The following is a 26,780-nucleotide window of genomic DNA, read 5'->3' on the forward strand; positions in this document are numbered from 1 at the left end:
CCGTCGTGGGATCTCACTGAGATGTTTGCCTTGGCTAGACCTTTTCGGGTAGAGCTGTGAGGACTTGGCAGAACATGCTGAGTCAACTTGAGTTTTTATCAAGCTGATCTCAATTATTTTGGTGAGGTGAAATTCAAGGAAGTAGCACTTGAAATGAAGAAGACATACCAGGATTGTAAGGTGTGCTTTTCTACTTTTCTGGTTTGCAGATTTTAGCAGGCTGTATAAGAACGCTTTTCTCTGCAGGTAATCACACTTCAGGATCAGCAAGTTGCTGACTTCAGATTCAGTAAGCCATGTGTCAATTTGATCTTCTATCTAGATACAGTGCTGGAGAGTGGAGAAAGTGTTTTCTTTGTCTGACTGCAGAATGTCATTCAATAGCACAGTCCCACTTCATCTGTTTTCCCACTGGTGGTGTTAACTACAAGGTGAAGTATTGGTTGAAAAACATTTTGGTAGCATGACTTATTTGAGAAACCGGTTTTCAGTGTCATTAGAACAAAACAGCTTGATATAAGAAATCTGATAAAGCTCTGTTTAAGAGCCCTTTCAAATAATTGCTTATATTGAGATATTTCTTGTCTAGAAACAGCTAGCAAAACTTGCTGAGAATATGAACCTTTCCCCTAAGTTTTATGCTTTTGTAGATAATAGCAGCAAATACATATTTTCAATCTATACTGCTTGATGACTGAACACCAGGGGTGGAAACTTCAGATCTGCGGGCTGGATGTGACCCTCCAAGTTTCTCTATCTGGCCCACAGGACTCTGCTGTCGGCATCCTTTGGGGATCGAGATCCCAGCTGGATCATGCCTTTCCAGCTGTGACGATTCCCTGATCTCTGGTGCGACGTAAATCAGTGACTCAGACTTCAAAAGCCAGAGCACACTATATTAGCAGAGCATACTGCACAAACAGAACAGGCGTGAGGCTTGTGGAAACATACTAAGAGCTAAAGATTTATTAAGCCTAAATCAGGACCAAGAAAACATGTCGTCTCCCTTTCTTCTCCTCAGAGAAACAGAGTCAAACAAAAGCTATACACAAACGGAAGTTCCCAGCAGACTGTGCTGGAACGTAAACAGACATGTGACACGTAACAATCCCATGTCTGCTCCTTAAGGTGGAATGGAATTTTCCCACATCTGCCCAGCATATGTTCGCTCCGCAAGTCACATCTCTCACTGACCCTGCTCTGTGCTCCCTTCTGGTGGTTTCATTTGGTCAGAATGTGCTCCTGACCTGGCATCTTGCTTGCCAGGATGTAGAGTGATGTGTGTGTAGCTACACTCACTTTTGTCACATTCACCACTGGATTGTGTCCTTTAACCAGAAGATTGCCCAAGAGGGAATGGGGCTCTCAGCTGAAAATGGTCCCCCCCACCCTCCCCCATTATACACATTTATCTAGGAGTTAAGTCCTCACTGGGGCTTACATATGAGTAGACATGCATAGAATGGTTGTTACTTTGATGTGAATAGTGACTCATCTTGGAAAGCATATGGTTTAGGTACTTGAGTGATTGGCAGAAACTGGAGTATTGTGTTAATGGTCTGTGCTTATACATTTCCTCTGAGGCATCTGGAACTGGCCATACTGGAAACTGGATACTGGGCTAGGTAGACCTCTGGTGGGCAGACCCAGTAAGGGGATTGTGTTCTTATGGTACATTTGTTTCCTTTCCAAACATATTATGTAGCTTTTTTGCTTAACCAGTGTTGTCAGGGGAGCCTAGCGAAATCCAAACTCAGGAAGTAGCTGTATTTCTTAATCAGAGGTTATCATTACTGCTGAAGCTATTCAGTGAGAAGGCACTAGAGATAAGCACTTTCGCCATATTCTGTTCAGAGATTGTCATCTCGTATATTCATTTTCCAAGGCTCCCTGAATGATTGGCTGAGAGCTGCAAAAGACATCAAAACTGGGCTGATTTCCTGTCATGGACGAGGCCCTGTTTTCAATTACCATCCTGTAGTTTTCCTGAGCAACAGGTTATTGACTTGTAAGAGGGCAGGATAAATGGAAGTACGGTAACATAGATGTACAATTCTTTTTGAACCAGGATCAAGTCTGAATTTTGCTTCTTGTGGCTTCTAAGTTGTTGCGATGCTGCAGTAATGCATCGGACCCATAGCATATTTGTATTTCTTTCTCAGTTTCCTCTCACTCTGATTCTGCTTTCCCTAATTTACATTGTATTGTTAATTCTCATTTTACTGAAGCATAAAGTGTGGGAAAAGATGCCTAAATTAAGATCAATTCTGTTTCATTTAATAATATTTGACTAGTATTGAAAGGAACTAAAATATTAAATAACATGTTAAACATACACATGTACCAACAGGTTGGACTGAAAATGACAAGTGCTGTCTTGTAGATAAATCAATACATTCCTAGCAAATAAATAAACTCTCTAGATTAGACAGTTCATGGTGAGTCAGAGCAGTGGGGAAGGGGAATCTCTTTAGATTTAAAGTTCAACTTTCATCAAAAGAAACCTCTCAGTCCAATGATAACTCAATGTATGAGTTCACACTATGCCTCAAAATGCTTAACTTGTTTGAAGCAGCATGATCAACTGCAGTTAAGTCTCTGCTTTTTTATGTCAAAATGTGGGAGCTCTGTCACCAAAAAAGAGCAACTATTTCTGCTATAGCTGTTATAATTTCCTTCTTGTTAAACTGTTAACAGTTTCCTTTAATGATGGCAGCAGCCAAAGCTCACACTTTCCAAAGGAAAAGCTTTACACCTAGTTAAAAACCTGTAAGAGTGTAATTTAATTAAGCACCAGCAGACAACTTTGGAGGTAGAGACAAGAAAATACAATCGCCACCTTTCACATGCTTTGAGGATGCGTGGGCTGTGGAATATGACCTGTTCTGTATCAGGTGTGAAACTCTTCAGGTGAGGAACTTCCTCACAAGGGAAGTTGGTCTGGCTGAACACATGAATAGTTTTAGACAAGCTATTCCCCCCCATCCCCAAAGTCATTGGAACAGTATAATATGACTTTAGGCTTTTGTTCATACATATTAAGGTTCCTGTTTTTAAATATCTGGAGTTTTTATGTTAAATTTGTAAGCTGTCTTGGGTCCATTCCAATGAGAATGTCAGATTATTAAATGGTACAAGTAAATAAATAAACATCAGAACGGCAGATTTGGTCAGCACAATAGGAATGTGAATCAAAACCAAAACAGTGCAAATCCTGGTATTTTTAGGACTCAGTTTGAATACATGTGCAAAGTAAATCTGAATATGTATATATACGAAAAGCATCTGTAATTGTGAAATGATTAATATAGTGAAGAAATAATCTCTTGAGCTCCACAGCTCAACATGATTGTGCATGTATCCTACAAAAGTGTTACGATTGTACAACTTATACATGTGTTGTCTCTGTGCAGAGGTTTGGGTGAGTGCATGGCAGTTAGGGATGGGACTGATGGCTGGAATTACAATCCTTTTTTTGCCACATAGTCTTTATCCTGGGAATTTGGTTAACTGACCACACCGTAAAATAATGCTGAACTTTGAGTGCAATCGTTTTGCAGTTATTTCAGGACATTTCCTAGTGCTTGATTGGCATCAATTTTTAAAATAGTAGAGGTGAATAGTAATAACGCCAGTGTTTTATTAGCTTGCCATTAGCTAATTAGCTAGTTGCCATTAGCTAATTGTCATTAGCTTGCAGTGTCAGGACCTCCATTATTCACCTCCAGCCTTGGTTAGCAGAATCTCAAACTATCTCTGTTCCATGGTCTTGTTTACCCTATTTGTCCCTGGACTGTCTGAAGCACTTGTAACATATACACAGTGGCATTCTGCTGTGGAAACATGTACACTGAAATACCTCCTCACATAGAAGCCTGTCTGTTTATTAACATCCTTGGAGGCCCTACTTCCTTGGAGAACAGGCAGGTAGCACTCAGGTATAGGGCTTTCTTGAGTTAAAAACAGTGTCCTGGTTATTGGGATGCTCCCCCCAGACTCACTTCTTTGAGGAGTCCCTCTCTTCCATCAGCTCATGGGTTGCCCATCGAGGCTTTCCCTAGCATCTACTGAGTCCTCCGCCTCCCTATTCTTCTCCCTGTTGAAATTAGGCTTGAATAAAGGATTTTACTGGCTTCAACAGAAGGCTTTTTTCAAGCCTAACATTTTATCTTCTTGAAGACTGCAGCTGGAGAGGGATGTTAGGTTTTTCCTCTTTAGGTGCATTCTCTAGGATCCACATTAGGCTTGGAAAAAAGTGAAAACCCCAGCCTAATTGCAGGTGGGGACAGAGACTATGTGTGCATGTGTGCATGACTGGGGTATGTGTGTGGTGCATGCATGGAGCCCACAATACTTTCTGCTGCTTGCAAATGTGCCCACAGATCCAAAAGTGTTAGCTTTTCCTAATTCAAATATTAAATTAATAATATACTTATCTGGCTGGGATAAGAACAGTTGTCATATTGCTGCTGTTGATGGTTAGCTTTTTTAGTTGACTGCAGATTTTTTAATAGGTTGTAAGCAGCTTTGAGGACAAATAAAGCAGCTCTTTTACATGGTAGGGGCTTGGACTAGGTGACTTTCAGGGTCCCTTTGAATTCTACAATTCTGTGATTTGTCTCGGTGGACTGTGCCATATGAATGTTTTAAATGAATAAGCATATTGAAATGCTAGAGTAGTACTTTGATGGAATCACTGCCAATGCAAAATGGGCCAGATTGCAGATAAATGGGATATGGTCTTGATGCAGAATCTGTTGAGTTACTTTTATTTTTATTTGCATTGCCCCTTTCACATATTAATATATGAAATATATAACACTTACTAGTATTCAAACTACTAGTTTGCATACATTATTTTGTGTTCATTCTCAAAATAATCTTGTTAGGTAGATCACTATTATTAACCCAAAAGTGGGACCTGTGACAAAATGTTTTCTGTACTCTAACCTAATAAGAGTACTCCTGTTCATGTTTTTAAGGATCAGTCCTGCCCTCCTCCTGTAAACCGCCGTGTTCTCCCTTTCCACAGCTTTTCCTTTTCCTGCAGATAGTCAACATACCATACCATGTCTCCTGGGCATGCTCAGTTTTAGGTTGTTCTAAGTCATCTTCTTTTTTTAATTTCCCTTTCTTTCTTTCTTTCTTTCTTTCTTTCAACTGCTGCACTCACCACCTGAGTTTACTATTAGAAGGAATGATGATGTAAATACCAGGAGAGGCTCAAAGTTCCTTTCCTAAGGCCAACTTGTTAATTAATGCTAGAGGCAAAACTTAAGCTTGGAACTTCCTGATTCCAAACTCAAGTCTTCTGGTCACTATGCTATTATCAGCTCTCATTAATTTCAACTAAGATTGTTGAGGACTATTGCCATAAATGAAGATTGTGCTACATACGTGCTTGGTGTATTATATCTTCATTGTGTTGAATCTAGATAACAGGATTCTTAATTCAGCCTATAATCTAAATATTCTGGCAATATAAATTATTCAGTTAGCTATCATTAAAGACAATGGTTCTTAAATTGCCCTCCAATAAGCTTTTTCTTGAGGGAATGTACAATTGAAAAGATAACTGGTGTGTGTGTGCTTTATAGTATATTACTAATTTATGTACTCAGCTGAGCAATTTCCTCTGTTGATTTGTTATTCCATAATCCAGAATCTATGTTGGTTGACATCATTATGGTTTCTGTTCTATTGGATGCATGAGGTATGCAGAATAAGGTAGTTGGATCAATTTATATAACCAGTAGTATCATGCAGTAAAGTTTTTTGTGGACCGTACCATTTCGAACTGCATACTGGGGGCTGCATGTTTTAATACTCCCACACTGTGGAAGAAATCCCCCTACCAATAGATTGCATTCAAACATGTAGCTTCCCACCTGCAGCCTGAAATAGTACAGTTTAGGAAAAGCCTGTTACCACAATTCTGCTGCTTATATAAATTGGCCTTAAGATGCCATGGTGTTGTGTGTGGTTTTTTTCATTGTCAGTAGTCATTCCCCGCCCCCCCCGCCCCCGATTTGTAATTTAAATCAATAATTTGAGAGCTTATGAGTCATGATTTTGAAGACTTATCTTTGGCACTACCTAGTCTTCTGGTCACCACAGATGGCTGGGAGGCTCAGCTGGTGAGTGGGAACTTGGCACAGTTCTGACATGCGAAATTGTCAGACTAACCAATTAGACTAATAAAATATTCCAATTTCCAGTGCCACTCCTCTCCATGAAAACATTTCCAACACAGCTCTTGATGTCTCTGAATAAGTTTGTTTTACTTTAATGGCTAAATAATGTGTCGACATTTAACTAGAACCATGTTAAAGAAATTATGGGTGGTCATGAAACAGAATTATGTGCTACAACTTTACTTTGTGGAGGAACGTTTTAAAATACTACCTTGTGGAATAATAACAAGTTTCCTTGGTATTTTTCTTTCTCCTGGCTGCTTTTTCTTAATTTCTACAGTGTAGTGTGATGGGTTTTTTGTTTTTGTTTTAACTGAATATAAACCCCCCCCCACAGGTATTGATTTTTTTAATGTATAGTAGCGAATAGGGTGTGCTTGGAAAATGGCTTTGTAATATAGTTGTTCAAGTACAGTTAAGAATAATACAAAGCCTTGAAGCACTTCATTCAGCCCTGTCCTCCTTGTGTCTTGTGGACAAGCTAGATGGTCATTTCACCACAGATGTCATAGATCTATATGGCAACAGCTTGCTCCCCCTGGAGATCAGTCAAATTTCATTAACCTGCAACCAGTTCTTTGTGTGGCTCAGAGGAGCTCCTTTTAGCGAAGAAAAGCCAATTTGCAGAATTTAAGCAGTAGTCAATTTAATCTTGTTACATATTCCCCCACCCCCTGCCTTCTGTAAGCAAAGCCTTCTGTAAGCAAAGCATGTTTGGGATGAAGAGCGTATTATTGCTAACTCTGGTGCTCAGTCCTTCAGCGTAATAGGATATACGAGATGAAATTACACACATGGCTTTCTGCTTTAGACCTCAAGACAGTAGACGAGTTGGTTTTTCTTTCTCTTTTGCAGTGTATTTTCTAGGTTGCACTTCTTCATAGTCTAGCAGGGAATTGACCAAGCAAGGGAAGAGATGAGTCCCTTCTTGTCTATCAATGTTTTAACCAGTTGGCTGAAGTGACTTAATTTCCCCATCATTCTGGGCAAAATCAGGTGGCTAATTCTTTTATCCACCTTCCATTGGAGATCTATGTAGATGTGGCCAATTCCTGAATTGAGTATCAGAAGCATTTGTTGTTCTTAAGACTACTTTGTGAGATCCTATGAGCCACACTGGCAGGTGTGTATAATAAAAATAACAAATACAGTGGTACCTCTGGTTACAGATTTAATTCATTTCAGGGTGCCATGTGCACCCCGAAAAATCCATAAATAGAGGTGCTGCTTCTGTGCATGCATGAGTCACGCAGAGTGCTTCTGTGCATGTGCACGGCACGCAGAGCACTTCTGCGCATGCGAGAGCTGCGAAACCCAGAAGTATACACTTCTGGGTTTGCCGTGGCCGTAACCCGAAGATTCCGTAACCTGGAGGTTACGCAACACGAGGTACCACTGTAATAATAATAACAATACAGTCATACCTCGGGTTACAGACACTGCAGGTTGTGTTTTTTTGGGTTACGGACGGCCGAAACCCAGAAGTACCAGAACGGGTTACTTCCGGGTTTCGGCGGTTGTGCATGCGCAGAAGTGCTAAATTGTGCTTTGCACATGCGCAAAAGCGCCGAATTGCAACCCGCGCGTTGATGCGCCATTGCGGATTGTGAATGCTGCAAGTTGCGAACGTGCATCCCGCACGGATCACGTTCGCAACCCAAACGTCCACTGGACGTTGTTCCACTGCTCAGATGTGGCATTCATACAATCATTTACCTGATAAATATTTGTAACATCAGTTTTAGATTTCCCTCCCTCCAAGTGGCCTAACGAAGTGTGGCTTCCCTCACCCCAACACGTACACATGTACCACTACCATTGAAGTGTGTAGGCTGAGAAATAGTGGCTGGTCCAAGCTCTTCCAGGGACCTTTATGATTGAGTGAAAATTTGAAAAAATCTGAAGGGTTATACCATTGTCCTGAGGTTTATGTAAAATGCGTACAAATATATAGAATCAAATAGATGGGCCAGCAGAATCTTTTAATTCAGAACCATTTTGTAGGATACTATTAAGGGCTAATATTAATGAATAAAGTGACAACCAGTGTGCTGTCATGGTTACAGGTCTGGACTAGGACTAGGGGACCTACGCCCACCATGAGGTCATTGGCATATTACAGATGTAACCAACAAACCAACAGGCCATGTTCAAACCAGTGAAAGTGGAGGTAACCCAGGATGTTAACAGGACTGCTCCAGATTAAGTAGCATGAGTATTGCAGCCTGGGAGGCCTTCCGACATTTATCAGATAATTTCCCAAACCATTAGCGGCACTGGCATGGCAGCTTAACTAATTAACAGAACAGCAGGTTTGCAAAAGCAGGAGCAGCAAGATTAGGGCCTGGTGGCTACAGTGTAAAAATGCCACTGAAAAATAATTGATCTTTCACAGCTAGCCTCTCATGATGTTTCTTTGGCTATTTAGTGGCACATCTATGGGTCAACATATTTCCTGGTGCTGTATGCTGATGAACACTCGGAAGTTACAAGCAGCTTGGCTGTCAAAAGAGCTAAAAGCATATGGAAGAGTCAGGTGGCAAGATATGGAGCCTTTACAGACTGACAGTCATGACTCAGCCACCCGTAAAATGATTTTTCATTAATGTTTTAAAAAGTGTGTCAGGGATGTCAGAATATATAAGCAGCACACATAAATTATTTAGGCTTCTGCTTTCGTCTCTCTTCCTTCTTCCCAGCTCCTCACAGCTGATGTATGTAAAGTGTTCTAGTTTTGTTCAGATTTATACTCCTGTCTGGCAGATAATACTCATCACCTGTAAAATAGGGCTATTTCAAAAATGACTTTCTTTCCGCGAACAAACAATCCATCCATGGGTCGGATTTGTGGTTTGAGAAGGAGCAGCAGAACAGTAAAGAACTTGGCAACAGTAGATATAAAGTATGAATAAATAAAGGCCAAAAATATCTCACCAGAAAAGGTGTCCTGGTGAGACACAAAGGGCCAAAGGAAAGAAGAGCAGTGATTTGACTGACAACAGGCTCCATTTTGCGTATGATAGTTTCATAATCAAAATCCAATGGAGAAAGTGGGATGGCTTTGGGGTGTGGCTTTTATTATTTCCTTGTTTATTTTAATTATTATATATTGCATTTTAATATTGTTTTGCTTGTAAGCTGCCCAGGATGTATTTATTGATGAATGGTTATATAGATTTAACAAACAAACAAACAAACAATTGTTTTTAAATACATGTGCTCTGACATATTGCTGAATCTGATTTATTGGCAAAGCTCCCAGTTGAGTCAAAAGGCACTATACCAGAAAGAAGGAAGGGAATGGGAAGAGATAGTGAATTGGACACGTACCCTGTAAGCACAGAATAGTAAAATAATTTTTGTCATACATTAACAAAAAGCAAAAAGGGGGTGCGGGTTTGAGCAGAATGTATCTTCACTTTAGCATGCAGGAGAGAAGGGGGATACCGGTTTTCATTTTGTTTTTAAAAGATTCTTTAGAAAATTGGAGGCCTCAAAGTGAAGGTCTGGCTTGGTCTCTAATTAAAGCTGCTTTCTTTGAGTTTCACATGAAATCTGCCTGGGAAGCAGATGTTTGGGTCATGTGCAGCATATTGTTCTTTTGTATGCTCAGTATTTCAGGAAAAACACCTCTGATGAGCCAACGAAGAGGGTCATTACTCAATCAGCAGTACAGCTTTGCTGTATGCAGTGCATATCAGAAAGGGGTGTGGTTTTCTTTGCTTGGCAAAGATAGATGACCCGTCTCTTTTAGAAAAATTTGTTACTTGGACCTGTATTGTATAGGGTTGTGTGTCCAGTTCCTGATTAACTGAAGTGTTTAACCTGCCCTTCAGGGTTAATTAAATAAGTCTTTTATAAGAATAAGAATAAATCCCAAGCCCTGCCATCCTGCAGCAAACAACGTTGTTGAATTGCTCAGGTCTAGAGCCTTTTTAGTTACACCCTTTGTTTGCTTAATTAATATGGCAACATGTTGTTAGCCACAGCGTTCAGTTAAATTTAAGCAGAGCTGCAGCACTACTTCCCATCAGCAGAGTTGCTGCTTCTTAGAGGGAGGGGTCCCGGACTGTTGGAAGGTCAGACTGGTACATTTGCACCACACTGATTTCCCTGCCATCTCTCGCCATCCTGTTAAGGGGCAGTGAGTTTGCTGATAGGAAGCCATGTGTGTAGCACCATCCTTTCCGCCAGCTGCTACTGAAAAGAAAACTAAACTTCCAGCCAACTAGCTATAAACCTGCTGAATTACATGCTACGACTATTCCTATTCCCTTCTATCCAGAGTAGTTCCTGAGGTTTTTGTTCTTCTGCATAGTAATTTATATCCCCATTTTTGCCTTTTGTGGACACGTTGTTACAATTTGGTTAGTATGATTTGGAACAATTCTTCAAGGTTTACACACCATTTGAGAGATCCCTAGATGTTAAATCTTAAACATGGGAGTGGATGCTTCTTGTTTCTCATGTACCATGTAGATTAAGATGCTAAGTAACCTGTCATTTGACATGCTCATGAGGATATTTTTGAGTGTGTTGGTTGCAGATTGTAGGATAATTATGTTTTTCTACCTCACATATCTCTTTAATTTAAGAAAGGAAACATTTTTGGCTTTTACATGAAAACAGCACATAGCCGATGGATTTTAGAGCAGATGCCTTTGAGATGTTGTTGAACTCCAACTCCCAAGAACCCTAGCCAACAAGGAAAATGGGCTGGCAAGGATGATGGGAGCTGGGGTCCTGCAACATCTTACAGGCACTATGTTGGCTACCCTTGAAAGTATTCAGCAATGTGTAAAGGGGAAGCCTGAGTGGTATAAAAGGATTGCTAAATATGTGGAAATGTTGGAGGGCATGCTGAGAGGGTTGTGTGTATGTGTGTCTCAGTTATTTTTCATTTAATTGCTATAATGCCTGCTATCAAATCAGATATCAGGGCTGTATATAACATATGCAGACCACAATACAATTAATATTAGTATTATAAAAATACAGCAGTAAAAGCACAAAGTGTTGAGGTGTTGTATACATTTTCAAATATCTGGGGTAAATAAGAATGTCTTAACATGGCATCTAAAAGCACACATATGGTCTGTTAACAAAGTTTTCATCAAATGCTTTCCATATGGCTGTTTCTTCTCATAGGGCAAGGTGTGGCTGTTGGCTTAAGCGGTGATATACAACATGTTGACATCAAATACTGGGATGCGTCTTTCTGAGAGGCCATGGGTGTAAAAAGCTTTGATTACATTTGCATGTTTTGGTACAAAGTGCTTTATCAAAGCCCTGCCTCTCCTTTAGCCTGCTCTCGAGCTGCAGGGCATCCATTGCTTTTGATGTTTGTACATTCAGGCACCACTTTTCAATCCCTGCCCTGCCAAAGGCCTCGTGTAAAGAATAACAATCTTAGCAATTAAATATAATACACACACACCTCTGCCAGATTTGAGGGCTGCAGGAGGGGGGAATGGAAGCAAGAAAGGTGGAGGTTTTTTCCCCCTTTTCCTTTTTACAAAGGCTGCTCCTGTGTGAAGATCCAAAAAGCAGGAAATCTCAGAGACAGGCCTTTCCATTTTAAAAAAGGGCCCAAAGTGCTGGCTCTCTGACAAGCCTTGGCAAAGGGCTTTGAGGCTTTGGAAAGCCTCAGCTACCCATATGGCTTGAAATGGGAAGGATGTTACAGCAAGTGGTGGCGATGTATAATTAATAGAAGGAAGGACGGGACAAGAAAACTGGGAGAAAATATTAGTCTTGGATCAGGTCTAAGTAATGCACACCGATGGCATTAATCTTTTTCATCTGAGAATAAATTTCAGCCATAAAGTGAATATAGCCTTTGTCTTAGATGGAACAAATGGTTTGGCGTATGGGGCAGTGGGATTTAGTATACTGTGCAGATGGCCTGTTTGGTTTCCATGGTTCTAGGGAATGAACTCTTTTAAAAAGTTCCCCAGGAAAATGCCTCAAAGCACAGAGCATGTGACGTGTGCTTTGTTGTACCTCATGGTATGCAAAGTCTTCCTCAGTTCAGTGGTATCCATAGCAGTTTGGAAGCCAAGGTTTCCTGTCAGTTATAAAACAATGGAAGCATATATTTGCAATACAACGCTGTTCATAAGTACTCACATTCAATATTCAAATACAGCGACATTTAAAAATATGCAGGGAACTCTGTTTCTAAGTACTAGCTCACTTGGCTATGTGATCAGCTGAAATACACAACATAGCTTGTACTGGGCTTTGTCATTTCTGCCTGGGCGCTCCTAAAAAGCCTTCCCTGGGTCAAAAAACTATATGGTTACTGCTTTGGGCAAGGTGCTTAACCTTGTGGCTGTGATTCAGCTGCAGTTGCTCTTGGAAGAAACTGATAATCTAGACCCATTCCAGTCAGGGCAGGCCCAGTCTGGTAGTAGGATCAATTTTGATCCCCCTGACAGATTACCTTTATTAGGGAGAGATGGGGGCGTGTGATCCTGTTACTCTTATTTGATCTCTCAGTGGTTTTTGATACCACTGACTGTTGTATCCTCATGAACTGACTTGGTGAGTTGGGAGTTAGAGGTAGTGTGGTCCCACTCCTACTTACAGGGATGCTTCTACAGAGTAGCATTGGGGAATTGTAGTTGGAAGTTGTGCTATAGGTAGCTGTACCCAACGTCTAGATAAAGCCATTGAGAATGGGCATTGGGAGAGCTATAATGACCTGAGTAGGGGGTCTGGCAAAATTAGGATGGAGACAATTAGTGGTTGGCCAATGATGACCCTTGGGACCCCTTCCAACTCTACAATTCTATGATTCTTTAATCCTGGGGTGGGATCCAGTGGTTGAGGCAGATCTTTGCCTAAGTTGGAAGTGCCTGAGGAAAGGGATCCTGGAGAGGTGGGGAGAGGGATTCCCCTCACCCTGTTTTATCTCCCTATCTATCCCCATGGCACAAGGCAGGGACACCACTTTCATCCCTGGAGCTGTCAGAGTCTGGTTCTGGTGCATCCACTCTGCTCGTTGCACAGCCAACTCCACCTCCAGAGTTGTCAGAAACTATGCTGAGTCCCACCTCCCCAGGGGAAGCTGCTGCCCTGCCTGACCCACACTTCTTCCATGGGCTGAGAAAGCAGTGGAGAAGACAACAGCAGCTTTCTACCATCATACAGCCTTCTTGCAACAGTGGCTCCACAGTCAAGGCAGTGATGGAGACTGAGGCCTACTGCTGCATCCCAGGCCAGGACTATGTAGCCAAAAACATAGAGAGATTCCACATGTTTACCTGTGAGAAATAGGTGCCTGTTGTTCCGTCTAAATTATTCAATGACTAAATATTTTGGCAGTTTTAATACACTCAGAATTTGTGAGTGAATTACACTAGCTATTTTTAAGGCATATAAAGAAGCATGTTTTGAGGAGAATAGGGTTGAGCGAGGGTGGTGGGGCTTGAGGAGCTCATCAACACCCCTCCCCCCCCCACACTCAAATTTGAGCCCTGGACCCAAGAGTCTCTCTATGCGAGAGGTGCTTTGGTGCCTTTGCTTTCTAGAGCTTCAAGTGAAATTCTGTAATAATGAACATGTTGTTATGTAGCATTGTGGCCTGCTCCAGCAGTTCAGCTAGGCACAGCAGTTCAAAAAATCTAAACCTCTTGCTCCATATCTTTCTTAATAAAACCTCTTCTCAGGATCAATCCTCCCAACACACACACACACACACACACACACACACACACTCGAACACATACACACACACGACTTCCACACTGCCTCTCCACAAATTTCTCCCCCACTTGGGGTTTTCTTCAAAGATGTATAAGGCATACCCTGACTTTACTTATGGTACCTTTAAAATAAGGGCTACTGAATTCAAGTGTGTGTGTGTTTCAGGCACCGGAAGCCCACGTGTTAAATTCTTGTAGAGAGAGCACAGTTGAGGTAAAAGTTCACCAGTTCAGGAGAAAATACATTTAAAGGCCCATTTAGCTAACAGCTATGATACCAGTTTGGATTGAAAGGGAAGCTTTGGCTTTCTTAGTAATGCTGTCTAGGGGAAGTCCCACAGGAGCTTGAGGTACCATCTAGAAGATTTTGGGGTGACTCAAAAGGTACGTTTTTCAGGGGAAGTTGTTAAAAGTCTGCTGGAAATTATCACTTTTGTGTTTGCCACTATCTTCAGAATTGTGAATATTACATAAAGTTTTTGTTAATTTAATGGTATTGTGGTTTTATATTGAAACCTCTCCTGAGGTAATATATGACAGCATGCGCTCTCTCTCTCTCTCTCTCTCTCTCTCTCTCTCTCTCTCACACACACACACACACACACACACACATACACACACACACACACACACACACACACACACACTCACTCCATTTGAAGTTGGCTTTCTGAAAACAAATCTTGGAGCCCAAGAAATGTCTAGTTGTCCATTTCTCCTAAAGCAGAGGAGGTTGCTTAATATTTTATTATTTGCATGGCAGATTCCTGCCAGAGCCTGACATTTTTTCCAAGGGGTTTGGCTTCACAGTTTCTGCTTTTGGCTTTGATAGATAATGGAGCTTCTACCACCTCAGGGGTTAGAATAGATTTGTCAGATTCAATATGGGACTGGGTGCTGTTTACCACAGCAGAATTCTAATGGCAGAAGTTATACCTGTTTTAAATACAGTGGTGCCTCGCAAGACGAAATTAATTCGTTCCGCAAGTTTTTTCTTCTTGCGAGTTTTTCGTCTTGCGAAGCACGGTTTCCCATAGGAATGCATTGAAAATCAATCAATGCGTTCCTATGGAAACCGCCTTCAGACCAGGTCCGGGAACAGTCTGTCCCCCGACCTCTTCTGAAGGCTGGGGGGGGGGGGACAAGGGCTTTTCTTCCCACCGCCAGCCTTCAGAACAGCCTTCTGAAGGCTGGCGGTGGGAAGAAAAGCCCTTCTCCCCACCTCCCGCCCCGCAAGCTCCGGGGACAGGAGGGCTTTGCTGCCGACCGCCAGCATTTTAAAAGCCCCCGGGACAGCGGAGACTTCTCCTTTTTCCTTTTTCCTTTTTATGCTAACTTTCATATTTTCAGTTAAAAAAAACAGAAACGCCCATCACGTTAGTCATGCCTCATTAGAAAGAGAAAAGTATACTCCTGGGCTAAAAGACTTTCATTTCAGGTTAGTGGACGGAAGTGGCTTCTAATCATTGGCTTCATCTTCTGTCCTACATCTTTCAGTTTAAAGCTAAGAAAAGTTATATTTCTTTGTCTTATCATAACCTTTGTTGTCTTGACAATGTGGGTGGATTTATTACTGTATAGTTCTTATCATGTGGGAGAGCATGTATTGTTTGCTCTTCTGTGCACCATAGCAACCAAAAATGTGACCTCCTTCAAACTCTCAAGCAACAGCTGAGCAGCTTCCAGTCTGCCAAGGAATGACTCATTCACCTTGGCAGAGAGCAGACATGCTCCTGGTTTTGGAATGGCAGGAAATCTTTACTTCATTGGCCTTCCTAGGGAGGACAAAGTAATGATTTATTAATCCAATTCCTATATGAAGAGGAAGCTCCAAGGCCAAATAAACAAGACACCATACAACACTTTTGTTTGTAAAGAGTGCAGCAAATTATATTTCAGGCAGTGCTTTTTTCTGGGGGGGACGCAGGGGTACGCATACCCCTAAACATTTTGTGAATCTAAGTTTGGCCTCATTGAGGGGCAGTATTTCAATATGAGTAGGAAAACGAGAGTGCCCCTTGAATTTTTTAAGAAAAAACAACAACACTGATTCCAGCTATAAGAAATAATAACCCATTATTGGAACCCCTCTTTGTAGCATTTATGTGGCCATCTACTGTACATGAGTTGCTATGTAACTTCATCAGCTGCACTGAGCACATTCTGAAGCTGGGTGTATTAATGGATATGTGATGGAGAGGCTACCCATTTTCAGAACCATATTCAGATATTCAGCAGTGGGCAGGCATAAAAACCCAGCTGCTTTCTTTGTAAAAAAAAAACACAATAACAGGATGCAGGCAAGACAGACCTTGTCTTCATTGTCTTCCTTAAGTTCAAAGCTGAGATTGCTGCAGGAGGATGTGGATGTTAGAGCAGCAACAGTTTCATGACAGAAAAAAATGGGTAGGCGCAAAGCCCCCCCCCATGATATTCTAAAACTGGGATCCCCAATGTATTGACACAATCCGCACAGTTCAAGCATGTTTACATGGAAGTAAGTTCCACTGGATTTGAAGAAATTTTAGTTTCAAGTAAATGTATTTTTGATATGACACCTGAGCTCCACCTGTACGAGTAAGTCCTTTCACTTTGCTGAACATGTGGATTAGGCAGTATTTTGCATTTGCACTACATCAGCAAAATACCGGTATGCCTACATGGGGGATGAGGGTTGTCTTTCTGGTGTATATTTCTTACGCAAATATTGGTCACTTGTTATCTGTATAGAGCCATGACATTTTTCAATTTGGCTGCAGCCATACTTAGAATGGAATTAGGTAATGTACTTATAGTTTTGATAATTTATGGCAGCTGTAAAGATTAGGAATTGCCAGTGCTGTTAATTAGTTATATTACTGAATGCTCAGTTTCATATGAGAAATGATTTTATTTTGTTATGACCTGTGGGTTTGTTTTGTTGTTGTTATATCTTTTATATTAGTCACTTACTCATTTCTTGTTCCTGATATTGTCATGACCTGACAACAGTGATAATGAATAGAAGCTTGTGCAGTGCTTTTGTACGTTTTGACAGATATCATGCTGCCTTCCCTTTTTATTTGGAAGAAAATTAGTGTTGGAGAAAAGAATGTTTTCTGTATTTCCATAGCTTGATCTACAAATTGTAGGCAATCGCTTGTTGATTGGGGCAGTCTGGAACACATTGCAAGCACTGTCAAAGGCAGACTCCTTTCTAATCAAGACATTCCTATTTTCTTCTCGTTTTTGCAGGATCTTTCCGAAATGATGGTTTAAAAGCTGCTGATGTCCTTCCCATACTAAAGGAAAAAGTTGCCTTTGTTTCAGGTGGGTTCATTACTCTTTTCTTTTTGAAGTGTGTGAGCACATTGCACCAGTGAAAATTATATAAGTATAGCAGCAATATATAACAGAATATTACGGAATAGATTATAATCTGTTTGCTAGATTTTAAGCACAACTACTCATAATTCGGTCCAGTTGTATTCTTAGAGACTTGCTTAGTTAGGGAAAAGCCATAACTCAATGGTGGGGCATAATGTTTTGCATGCAAAAGTTCCCATGTTAAATCCCTGGCATTTTCAAGCAGAACTGGAAAGACTCCAGCCTGAAACTCTGGAGATCCACAGCTAATCAGTGTAGATCATACTGAACTAGTGGTCTGAGTTGGTATAAGGCAACTCCCTAAGTGTGTGTAGGATTGCAACCTCATTCACTTATTGGGTCACTGATTTAAATGCAGTAATTTAAGAAGTACCGTATTTTCGCCCTATAGGACGCACCGGCTCATAGGACGCACCTAGTTTTTTGGGGGGGAAATAAAGGGGGGAAAAATTATCCCCCCCAGCCGCGGATGTCTGTCCGAAGCGCGGGTCGCTCTGCTTCAGCGCGCCCCGCACTCCGTGCAGCAGGCTGCGGATGCCTGTCCGAAGCGCAGGGCGCTCTGCTTCAGCGCGCCCCGCGCTCCGGGCAAGCAGGCTGCTATCCGCAGCCTAGGGAGCCCTGCGGGAACTCCCGCGGGCTCCCCAGGCTTGCTGATAGCTTCCTGAAGCCTGGAGAGTGAGAGGGGTCGGTGCGCACCGACCCCTCTCACTCTCCACACTTCAGCGAAAGCCTGCATTCGCCCCATAGGACGCACACAGATTTCCCCTTCATTTTTGGAGGGGAAAAAGTGCGTCCTATAGGGCAAAAAATACGGTAATTTTTATTGCTGTCAGTAATTAAAGGTGGTGGTATATGGTTTTACAGAGAGCTGAAACACATTCAGGATATTTTCAAATTTCAAATTTGAGTTCCAGTGCCACGTTAAAACCAAATGTTTGGACAGAATTTGAATGTGGGAATGTTAACTTTCTGAAAACTGCATGATGGCTTGGCATTATATTTATAAGTTATACTTTCCACTTTTGATTAGTGTGTTCTAAAAACAGTTCAGGAGGAAAGGAAAGGCAACTGGCAGGAGGCAGAGTAAAAGTAGAAGACCTTCATGCAAGGACAGGGGATTCAGAACAAGTGATTAGTGATTATTGAACAAAACAAAAAGGTTTTAAAGGGTGACCAGGTGCAAAAGACGCATCCTCCCATTTATACGTGATAGAATTGTGCAGGACCACGTATAATCACAGCACTGGGAAACAAACAAACAAGATTAACAGAAGTTGTCCATCCACCACCTAGACCAGGCTTCCTCAAACTCGGCCCTCCAGATGTTTTGAGACTACAATTCCCATCATCCCTGACCACTGGTCCTGCTAGCTAGGGATCATGGACGTTGTAGGCCAAAAACATCTGGAGGGGCGAGTTTGAGGAAGCCTGACCTAGACCACAGTCTGCATAATTTGCTGTCATTGCCATCCCCAAGTGCTGTTAATGTTATAGCCATGATCATGGTGAGGATCCCTAGGTGAGGAGAGTTGCAGTAACACAGAAAAAGTCAGTTACAGTATATGAATTGGCTCTTGCCCTTAATTGCTATTAGAAATACTGCACCTTTTGTTTTGAGGTGTGAATGGATTTCCAGTTCAAAAGGTAGATTTCATCATACATTACATGTCACGAATCGCTTAGTCCGCAAGTAGAAGTCTGACCCAAACCTGCGCAGGTTGCACAGAATGAAAAGATTGCTCACTACTCTTGGTCAATGAATTCCTCTTCAGTTTCTTTAAAGAGATGTCAGAGGAAGACACTTGGGACATCTCAGCTTGCTTTGCTGCTTTGTCTCTGCATGGAAAGGCAATCATTTCTGACACAGCTATTTCAATAGCAGCCTTCCCTCTCAATGATCTGCAGACATAATAGGCAGAGCCAAGGCTCACCAGTGGCTTTTGAAAATGTAGGGCAAATCTTTGCAACCTATTGTGACAGTATAAAGAGGGTTATCCTTTAATATGGAGCTCAAGTGCTGTTTGTTTGCTGTGGACTGCATGTCTGTTGAAGAGATTTCACAGAACAGTCTGTGGCATACAACTGGTAGGAACTTGGAAGCAAATTCTTTCACAAAGAAAAGTAATTTGGCCCACTTCCACATATTGGTCCTTACCTTGCAGGATTTCCTCCATCTTCGTGTCCTTCTTTCCTGGTATACCCTTCTCTGTGACCATTGCTCCTTCCCCTATGTGCCCAGCTTGCTTAGAAGACTCCATCCCATCTTCCTTGTTGCTCCGTATATCAAGACACCTTGACATAATCAGAACACTGAAATTTAGTTCCTGAATGATACCTTTGCCTTTGTTTACAATCTATATACCAAACATACTCTTTTTAGAAAGCCTTTGCCTTAACTTCTTAGTTTTCACTCCCAGTGGAAACAAAGCTTAAGTACATGTAGCTACATATTCATCTTCTGGTATCCTTGCTTCTTTCTCCCCTTCCCTTTTGTTGGCTCCCCAACTATCATTTTAAATTGTAAGCTCTTTCAAGCAGGCATCTTACTTTTGACTTACCCATTAAGGTAGGACCAGCCTGGAACATTTTGCTGTTTCAAACAGAGCCCCCAGTCCCACCCTCGCTGTGCCTCACTGTCATCTTCTGCTTCTCCTCCTCTCCCACCCCACTTCTGCTGGCACAGCTGGGTTTCCCAGTAGTGGGGGGACATGACCACAGCAAGGGGGCACAGCCACAGTGGCAGAGGAGCAGGAGCAGCAAGCGCTCAGCAGTGACAAATGCCCCGTGTCCCCTGTCCCCACTGCATTCTATTGCCACCTCCTGTTCCTCCTCCTTTGCAGCCATGCCCACCACGGCCACCAGGATTTCCTGGCTGTGGCGCTGGGGGAGGGTATGGACACAATGGGAGGTGTGTGACCAGAGCAGCAGAGGACCAGAGAAGGAGGTGGGTGCCCATCAGTGTGCAGCAGGCACACTACAATGGTGGTTCTGACCACGGGAGCCTGTGGCTTGATGGCACTATATGTATATTGTTAGTGAGGCCGTGAACAGATTTTTTGAGAGCAAGGATACTTGCTGGAAATTGCTCATGTGAATGTTATGTTCACATAAATTTGGCTGTGTTTGGTGTGTCTGTTATGAGGAATTAACCTTTGGAAAGATCTGGAAAGAATAAATGATGGCTGTTAAAGGGAAATGAACATGAGGAAGGAAATACAGAATGAACTGAGTGTTACAGTCTACACATTAAAAAAAAATCCATGTGAGAAAAATCACATATGAAAAATATGTCATCTTTCCATGCACTCAAAATTAAAATTATTCAGTTGCTAATTAATGACAGCTGCGAACATGCATATAGACACCAGAGGAGGGGAATGTTCCTAGGAGAGTATTGTCTCCGTGTGTGCCCAATTGCAGTCTTCAAAATGTGGTTGGTACTTAGGGCTGGCATAGCAGATTCTATCTAGCATCATAGAAACTCTCAGCCAAATAAGAAATGAAATAATCTCTTTGGGGTTTCTTTCTTATTCATCCATATGATGTGGCAGTTCATATAAAAATTAGTAGACTGTGGAGGCGCTGGCTACATTTTATTTTGCATATGTTTTAACAATAACAATAATCTAAACCAGAGAGGTAAGTACAGCTATTACCTGCCACTACGCCTTATGTAGTTTCCAGATGCCATCAAAGACATTCACCTGTTTCCAAGCTGAGGGAAACCTTAAATGCTTCTCCTTAACTAGTTTGATCGGGGTTAATGAGGCCACATATGCTGACCAAGTAAATGCAGCTCCTTTCTCTCGGGGCCAGTAAAACCAGAGAGGGATCAAACTTTCACCCACCTGGATTCTGTTTACTCAGAACCTGCTGAAATCTAGACAAGAATCAAAGCTCATTGAAAACCCCCCTGGAATCTGTAAGGACTTCCAGAGTAGCCCCTAGAGTCTCTCACAAGGCCTGCATATATCATGAAATCCAATCAGCCACCATGCCTTTTTAATTAACTGTTGGGACTTTTATTGAAGCAGAATAAGTTCAACAAGACAAGTTAAATAACAGGGTCAGGGGTGGAATTAATAGAATCTTAAGAGGAGAAAGTCATAGAGATATTGTGCCCATCAACAACTTTGGAGTCAAGCTTTCAACCTTCCTCCACTGGCCCTGCCCCTGTGCTTATAATAACAGCCTGACCTACAGAAATTAATTGAGCAGGTGAAGGTTTTTTCTACCTCAGGAATGAGTTTATGTGTGATCTAAGTGAGTTGTATTGTGGGGTAATAAGTAGTATGTTGAAGCAGGGAGGAATTGATAGCTTCTCTGAATGCTGCCTTGGGCTCCTTGGATGAAGGACAGGATGTGAATGTGGCAAATAAATAAAACAGATATGATGCCTGAAAATGCTGACCTTGGTTCAGAACAGCCCTGTGTTTAACCAGAAGGTGTTTAGAATCACCTGCCAACTTTACCTTTACTTTCACAAGCTATGCTGATCTACAAAAAGTGGACGATACAGTTGGCAAATGTTACTGATTTAAGATCACATCCAATAAATCTGACACTGAATAACATCAGATTAGTAATACAGTGATACCTCAGGTTAAGAACTTAATTCATTCCGGAGGCCCGTTCTTAACCTGAAACTGTTCTTAACCTGAGGTACCACTTTAGCTAATGGGGCCTCCCGCTTCGGCTGTGCCGCCGCCATGTGATTTCTGTTCTCATCCTGAAGCAAAGTTCTTAATCCGAGGTACTATTTCTGGGTTAGCGGAGTCTGTAACCTGAAGCGTCTGTAACCTGAAGCATCTTAACCCAAGGTACCACTGTAGTAATAATTTATTATTACAGTCAAAGACCAGTTCAGAAGCACAAATGAGACTGCTTTCAGATTCATAAATTATGCCAGCTTAACTGGAAAATAGTGGGTATAGCTTACTCTGCTTAACTTTTGTACAGTGGTACCTTGGTTGTCAAATGGCTTGGCTCCCGAACAAATCAGCTCCCGAACGCCGCAAACCCGGAAGCCAAACGTTCGCAAACCCGGAAACTGAACATCTGATGCGGCTTCCGCAGCTTCTGATTGAGTGCAGGAAGCTCCTGCAGCCAATTGGAAGCTGCGCCTTGGTTTTCGAACTGTTTCAGGAGTCGAATGGACTCCCAGAATGGATTAAATTCAACAACCAAGGTACCACTGTATACTCCACCCATCTGAATGGGTTACCTCAGCCACTCTGGGCAGCTCCCAACAGATTAGAAAAAGTGTGATACACCAGACATTAAAGACTTCCCAATACAGGGCTGCTTTCAGATATCTTCTAAAATCTTCTAAAACACTCCCTTGACATCTGACAGGAGGGAGTTCCACAGGGCGGGTGTGACTACCAGTAAGGCCCTCTGGCTGGTTCTCTGTAACTTCACTTCTTACAATGAGGAAACTGCCAGAAGGCCCTTGGAACTGGACCTCAGTGTCTGGGCTGAACAATGGGAGTGGAGATGCTCCTTCACGTATGCAGGGCCTAAGTTGTTTAGGGCTTTAAATGTCAACACCAACACTCTGAATTGTGCTTGGAAACGTACAGGGATCCAATCTAGATCTTTTAGGACTGGTATTATATGATCCCAGCAGGCACTCCCAGTCCCCCATCTGGCAGCCACATTCTGGGAAGGGGAATACCATGTTAAGCTCCTTGAGGGGAAACATAGGACATAAATAATAGAATCATAGAACTGTAGAGTTGGAAGGGGCCCCTAGGGTCAAATAGTCCAACCCTCTATAGTGCAACCCTCTCAATATCAACTAAAGCATCTATGACAGATGGCCATCCAACCTCTGTTTAAAAACCTACATAGAAGGAGAGGTCATCACCTTCTAAGGAAGTCTGTTCCACTGTCAAGCAGCTCTCACTGTCAGAAAGTTCTTCCTGATATTTAGTCGGAATCTCCTTTCTTGTAACTTGAAGCCATTGGTTCTAGTCCTACCCTCCAGATCAGGAGAAAACAAGCTTCCTCCATCTTCCATGTGACATCCCTTCAGATATTTGAAGATGCCTATCATATCTTCCCTCAGTCTCCTATTTTACAGGCTAAACATACCCAGCTCCTTCAACTGTTCCCCATAAGGCTTGGTTTCCAGACCCCTGATCAACTTGGTCGTCCTCCTCTACACACATTCCAGTTTGTTAATATCCTTCCTAAATTGTGGCACCCATAAATGGACAAAGTATTCAAGGTGTGGTCTGACCAAGGCAGAATAGAGTAGCATATATGTATTTTTTATTTTTTATTTTTTTATAAAAATTTTATTGGTTTTTCAACATATAATATAAGACAATACAAACCACAAACACTAACAAACAAACATATAAACATGTATAATTTCATAAAATTTTTCATATACCTATTTTCAACGACTTCCCCATGCCTCCCTTTTCTGCATCCCTGTTTTAAATTTTTCCAGCAACCCCTGGTCTAAATTACTTATAAATTCCTTTCTTTAACCCTTTTCTCTCCTCATGTCCAATCATTTATCGCTGCAAATCTGCTTGCTTTAACCATGACATTTTAACACTCAATAATTTTACAAGAATTTTTAAGATAAAGTTTAAATTTCTTCCAATCTTCCTCCACCGTCTCTTTCCCTTGGTCACGGATTCTGCTCGTCATCTCTGCTAGTCCCATATAGTCGATCACCTTCGTCTGCCACTCTTCCAGTGTGGGTAATTCTTGTGTCTTCCAATACTTTGCTAGTAGCACTCTTGCTGCTGTTGTAGCATACATAAAAAACGTCCTATCTTTCTTTGACACCAATTGGCCTACTATGCCCAGGAGAAAAGCCTCTGGTTTGCATATATGTATTTTTATACACACTTCCACCTAATATATGCGTTTATACCATCAGAAACTATGAGTTACTGATACTGTATGTATCAAAACCAAAAAGTGGGAAGGACAAGCAACCAGTTCCCTAATCTAGAAGGAGCTTGCAGTAGTAACCTGTGTGTTGGCGTGGAACCTTAGAGCCTCCCCCCTGACACCGGCAGCACTACAGCTTTGCTGGATGGGGTAGGGCAACTGTGAGGTTGGGGCTGTGTTAGTGCACTAGTGTAGCCAATCTGGTGCTTCTGCCAGTGCGCCCACATAACCCCAAATTGACTGGCCTAAGCTGTGATGAGTAATAACCCTCAAACACATCCAAAACCTGCTTCTACAGATCCATCTCTTATTATCCAGGATAGATGGAACTACAGATTATATGTTAAGGTTTCCATGGAAATCAGCAAGAGAAAGGTTGATTCAGTTCCCATTAAAAGGGTGCAAATTGCTATGGATTAAGCATAAATTATCTCAGAACAATTGTGCTCACCTGGCATGGTTAGGTCTGTTGCTAAGGCCAAGCAACAAGTGTGAGTGTAACCTATAATTCAACTTAAAATAAATGCCTGCTCATTATGGAAATTTTTGGAACAGCTTTTGTGTGTGTGTTTTTCCTCATAAAGGCAAGGAGCTTTAAAACTATGAGCCTGCTTCAAAAATCACAGAAAAACAAATATTCCCTGTTGGTGGTAAACTTCCTAAATAACATATTTTAAAGGTTGTGTGAAGAGGCATAGGACTCAACCTTGTAAAATGTCACAGCACACATCAAAATCATTCCCCCATTAAAAAAAATGGGAAAACAACAGCATATTTCTGGAGTTTGCACAACTGTTCCCTTTTTAAAAACAAACAAACCACTATGTTGAGGAAAGCAGAACAATCGCTGGCTAAATGTGTCAAGATAAAAACTGGATAACATCCTCATTTGGTCTTCCTGTAAAATATGAGTGAATGACGCATGACAATTCCCCCAATTAATGCCTTTTCTTGCCAGTATTGTAGCTTCTCTAGAATCTTTGGGATGTGTGATTAATGCAAGCCCAGTGAAGCTGTGTATACCCTTGAACTGTGGGCACAAATTCATAGATTTGTAGAGCATAAGGCAACAAGCATAAGGCAACTCCCACATTGTAACCCATTTTATGTATGATCACCAGCATGTCCACTGAAGTAGTATGGAGTGAGTGGAAACATTGATGATGAAACTGCTTCTCAGTCATTTGAGTCTGTCAGCTTGGCTCATATAATGTAATGTGCTTCCTGGTTAATTTTCTAACAACCCGTTATTTTCCTGCAGGTGGCCGTGATAAACGGGGAGGTCCCATCCTGACATTTCCAGCACGCAGCAATCACGACAGAATAAGGCAGGAAGACCTTCGGAAACTTGTGACTTACTTGGCTAGCGTGCCAAGGTAAAAGTTCAAAAGAAATGCATTGGTGGGGAGGATATGTTCTTGGCAAGCTGCTCACTTCCAAGTATTGGCCTTTGGTACATTTTTGTATGCCCTGCCAGGGAAAACAGCAGCTCTGCCTTTCATGTGCACTCTAATCATATCTTAGGCAGCCAAATAAGGCCCAACACACACACACACACACACACACTCATGACACCATATGAGAACAGAGCAGAAACTGACTGAAAGGCTAGAGATTTAGGTCTGGTTGTGTGTCATGTATGAAAACAGCACAATTCATTTACAGATTATTTCATTCTGTGCGTGCAAAATTGAAAAAGCAGAGGGGGAGGTTTCTTTTTGGCATTTTCACAAATGTTCAATGTGGTTTTTGCACTTACATCCATAACACAGATATAAGCTCTAGAATGGCTAGAATGAATGTTCATTTTGTTTAAAATGGATACCCCTCCATATTATAACTTGCATTTAGCAACGGGCCCAGGTGACTGCTGGCCATGGGTCTTGGGACAGAACTCTGGGGCTGCTTTCCAGGGGTGGGATGTGTGCAGCTGCCTACAATAACATACAAGATGATCTGAGAACTTTTTTCCATCTCTGTCACACTTTGTACTTTGACTTTATAATCATACCTCAGGGCCTACTGGTGTACTCAAAATCAGTCTGGTTGCCTGTGTGCTTTCAGAATGGTCACAGAAGTGACCCAAGTAAACACAGAGCACCATCATTATTCCCCTCAGAACATCATCCTTCCTTCTCTCCATCACCAGTTCCCATTTCCCCAAGTTAAAGACCACCCTATTTTCCGCAGTAATCACTACCAATCTCAACTGACTTTTCAGTCCCTTTCGGTCATAGCCCATGATGTTCCCTTCTAAATCCATCAGGAATTTAGACTTCCGGGTTAGCGCCATCAGCTAATGGTGGATTCCCTCCGAGCTCCGGAGGGAATCGGCTCCGCAGGATCCGGGTCTTGCCGCTGCGGCGACGCGGGGACCCTCAGAAATCACAGGCGCTGAAGCCTGTGAACCTGGTGACTCGGCGGACACCATTTGCGCCCCCCCGACCCGCGAAGGAGCCTTTTTAAAGGGTTCGGAACGGGGGACGGGGTGAGCGGCGCGGTGCTGAGAGTCGACTGCTTCTCCTGCAGAGTGAAGCCACATGCCATGGTCGGAGAGCGCTGACTTCTTCTTGTGAACAATTGGACTCTAAAAGCA

At 42.1% G+C, this 26,780-nt stretch overlaps 1 protein-coding gene across 12 annotated transcripts in view; it reads left to right on the forward strand.

Annotated features, from left to right (window-relative positions):
- The window catches only part of KALRN (kalirin RhoGEF kinase), a 488,570-nt gene that overhangs the window by 187,839 nt on the left and 273,951 nt on the right, over positions 1-26,780 (forward strand). For 11 of the 12 annotated variants that reach the window (XM_053404286.1, XM_053404179.1, XM_053404188.1 and 8 more), the window contains 2 exons: positions 17,138-17,212; positions 25,446-25,560. In XM_053404286.1, the coding sequence (XP_053260261.1) occupies positions 17,138-17,212; positions 25,446-25,560 (190 nt within the window). Of the gene's footprint in view, positions 1-17,137; positions 17,213-25,445; positions 25,561-26,780 lie in introns of those variants that run through there. The other variant, XM_053404266.1, reaches the window with a different exon arrangement.

The sequence above is a fragment of the Podarcis raffonei genome, chromosome 1, assembly GCF_027172205.1.
Source record: "Podarcis raffonei isolate rPodRaf1 chromosome 1, rPodRaf1.pri, whole genome shotgun sequence".
Classification (NCBI taxonomy): Eukaryota; Metazoa; Chordata; class Lepidosauria; order Squamata; family Lacertidae; genus Podarcis; species Podarcis raffonei.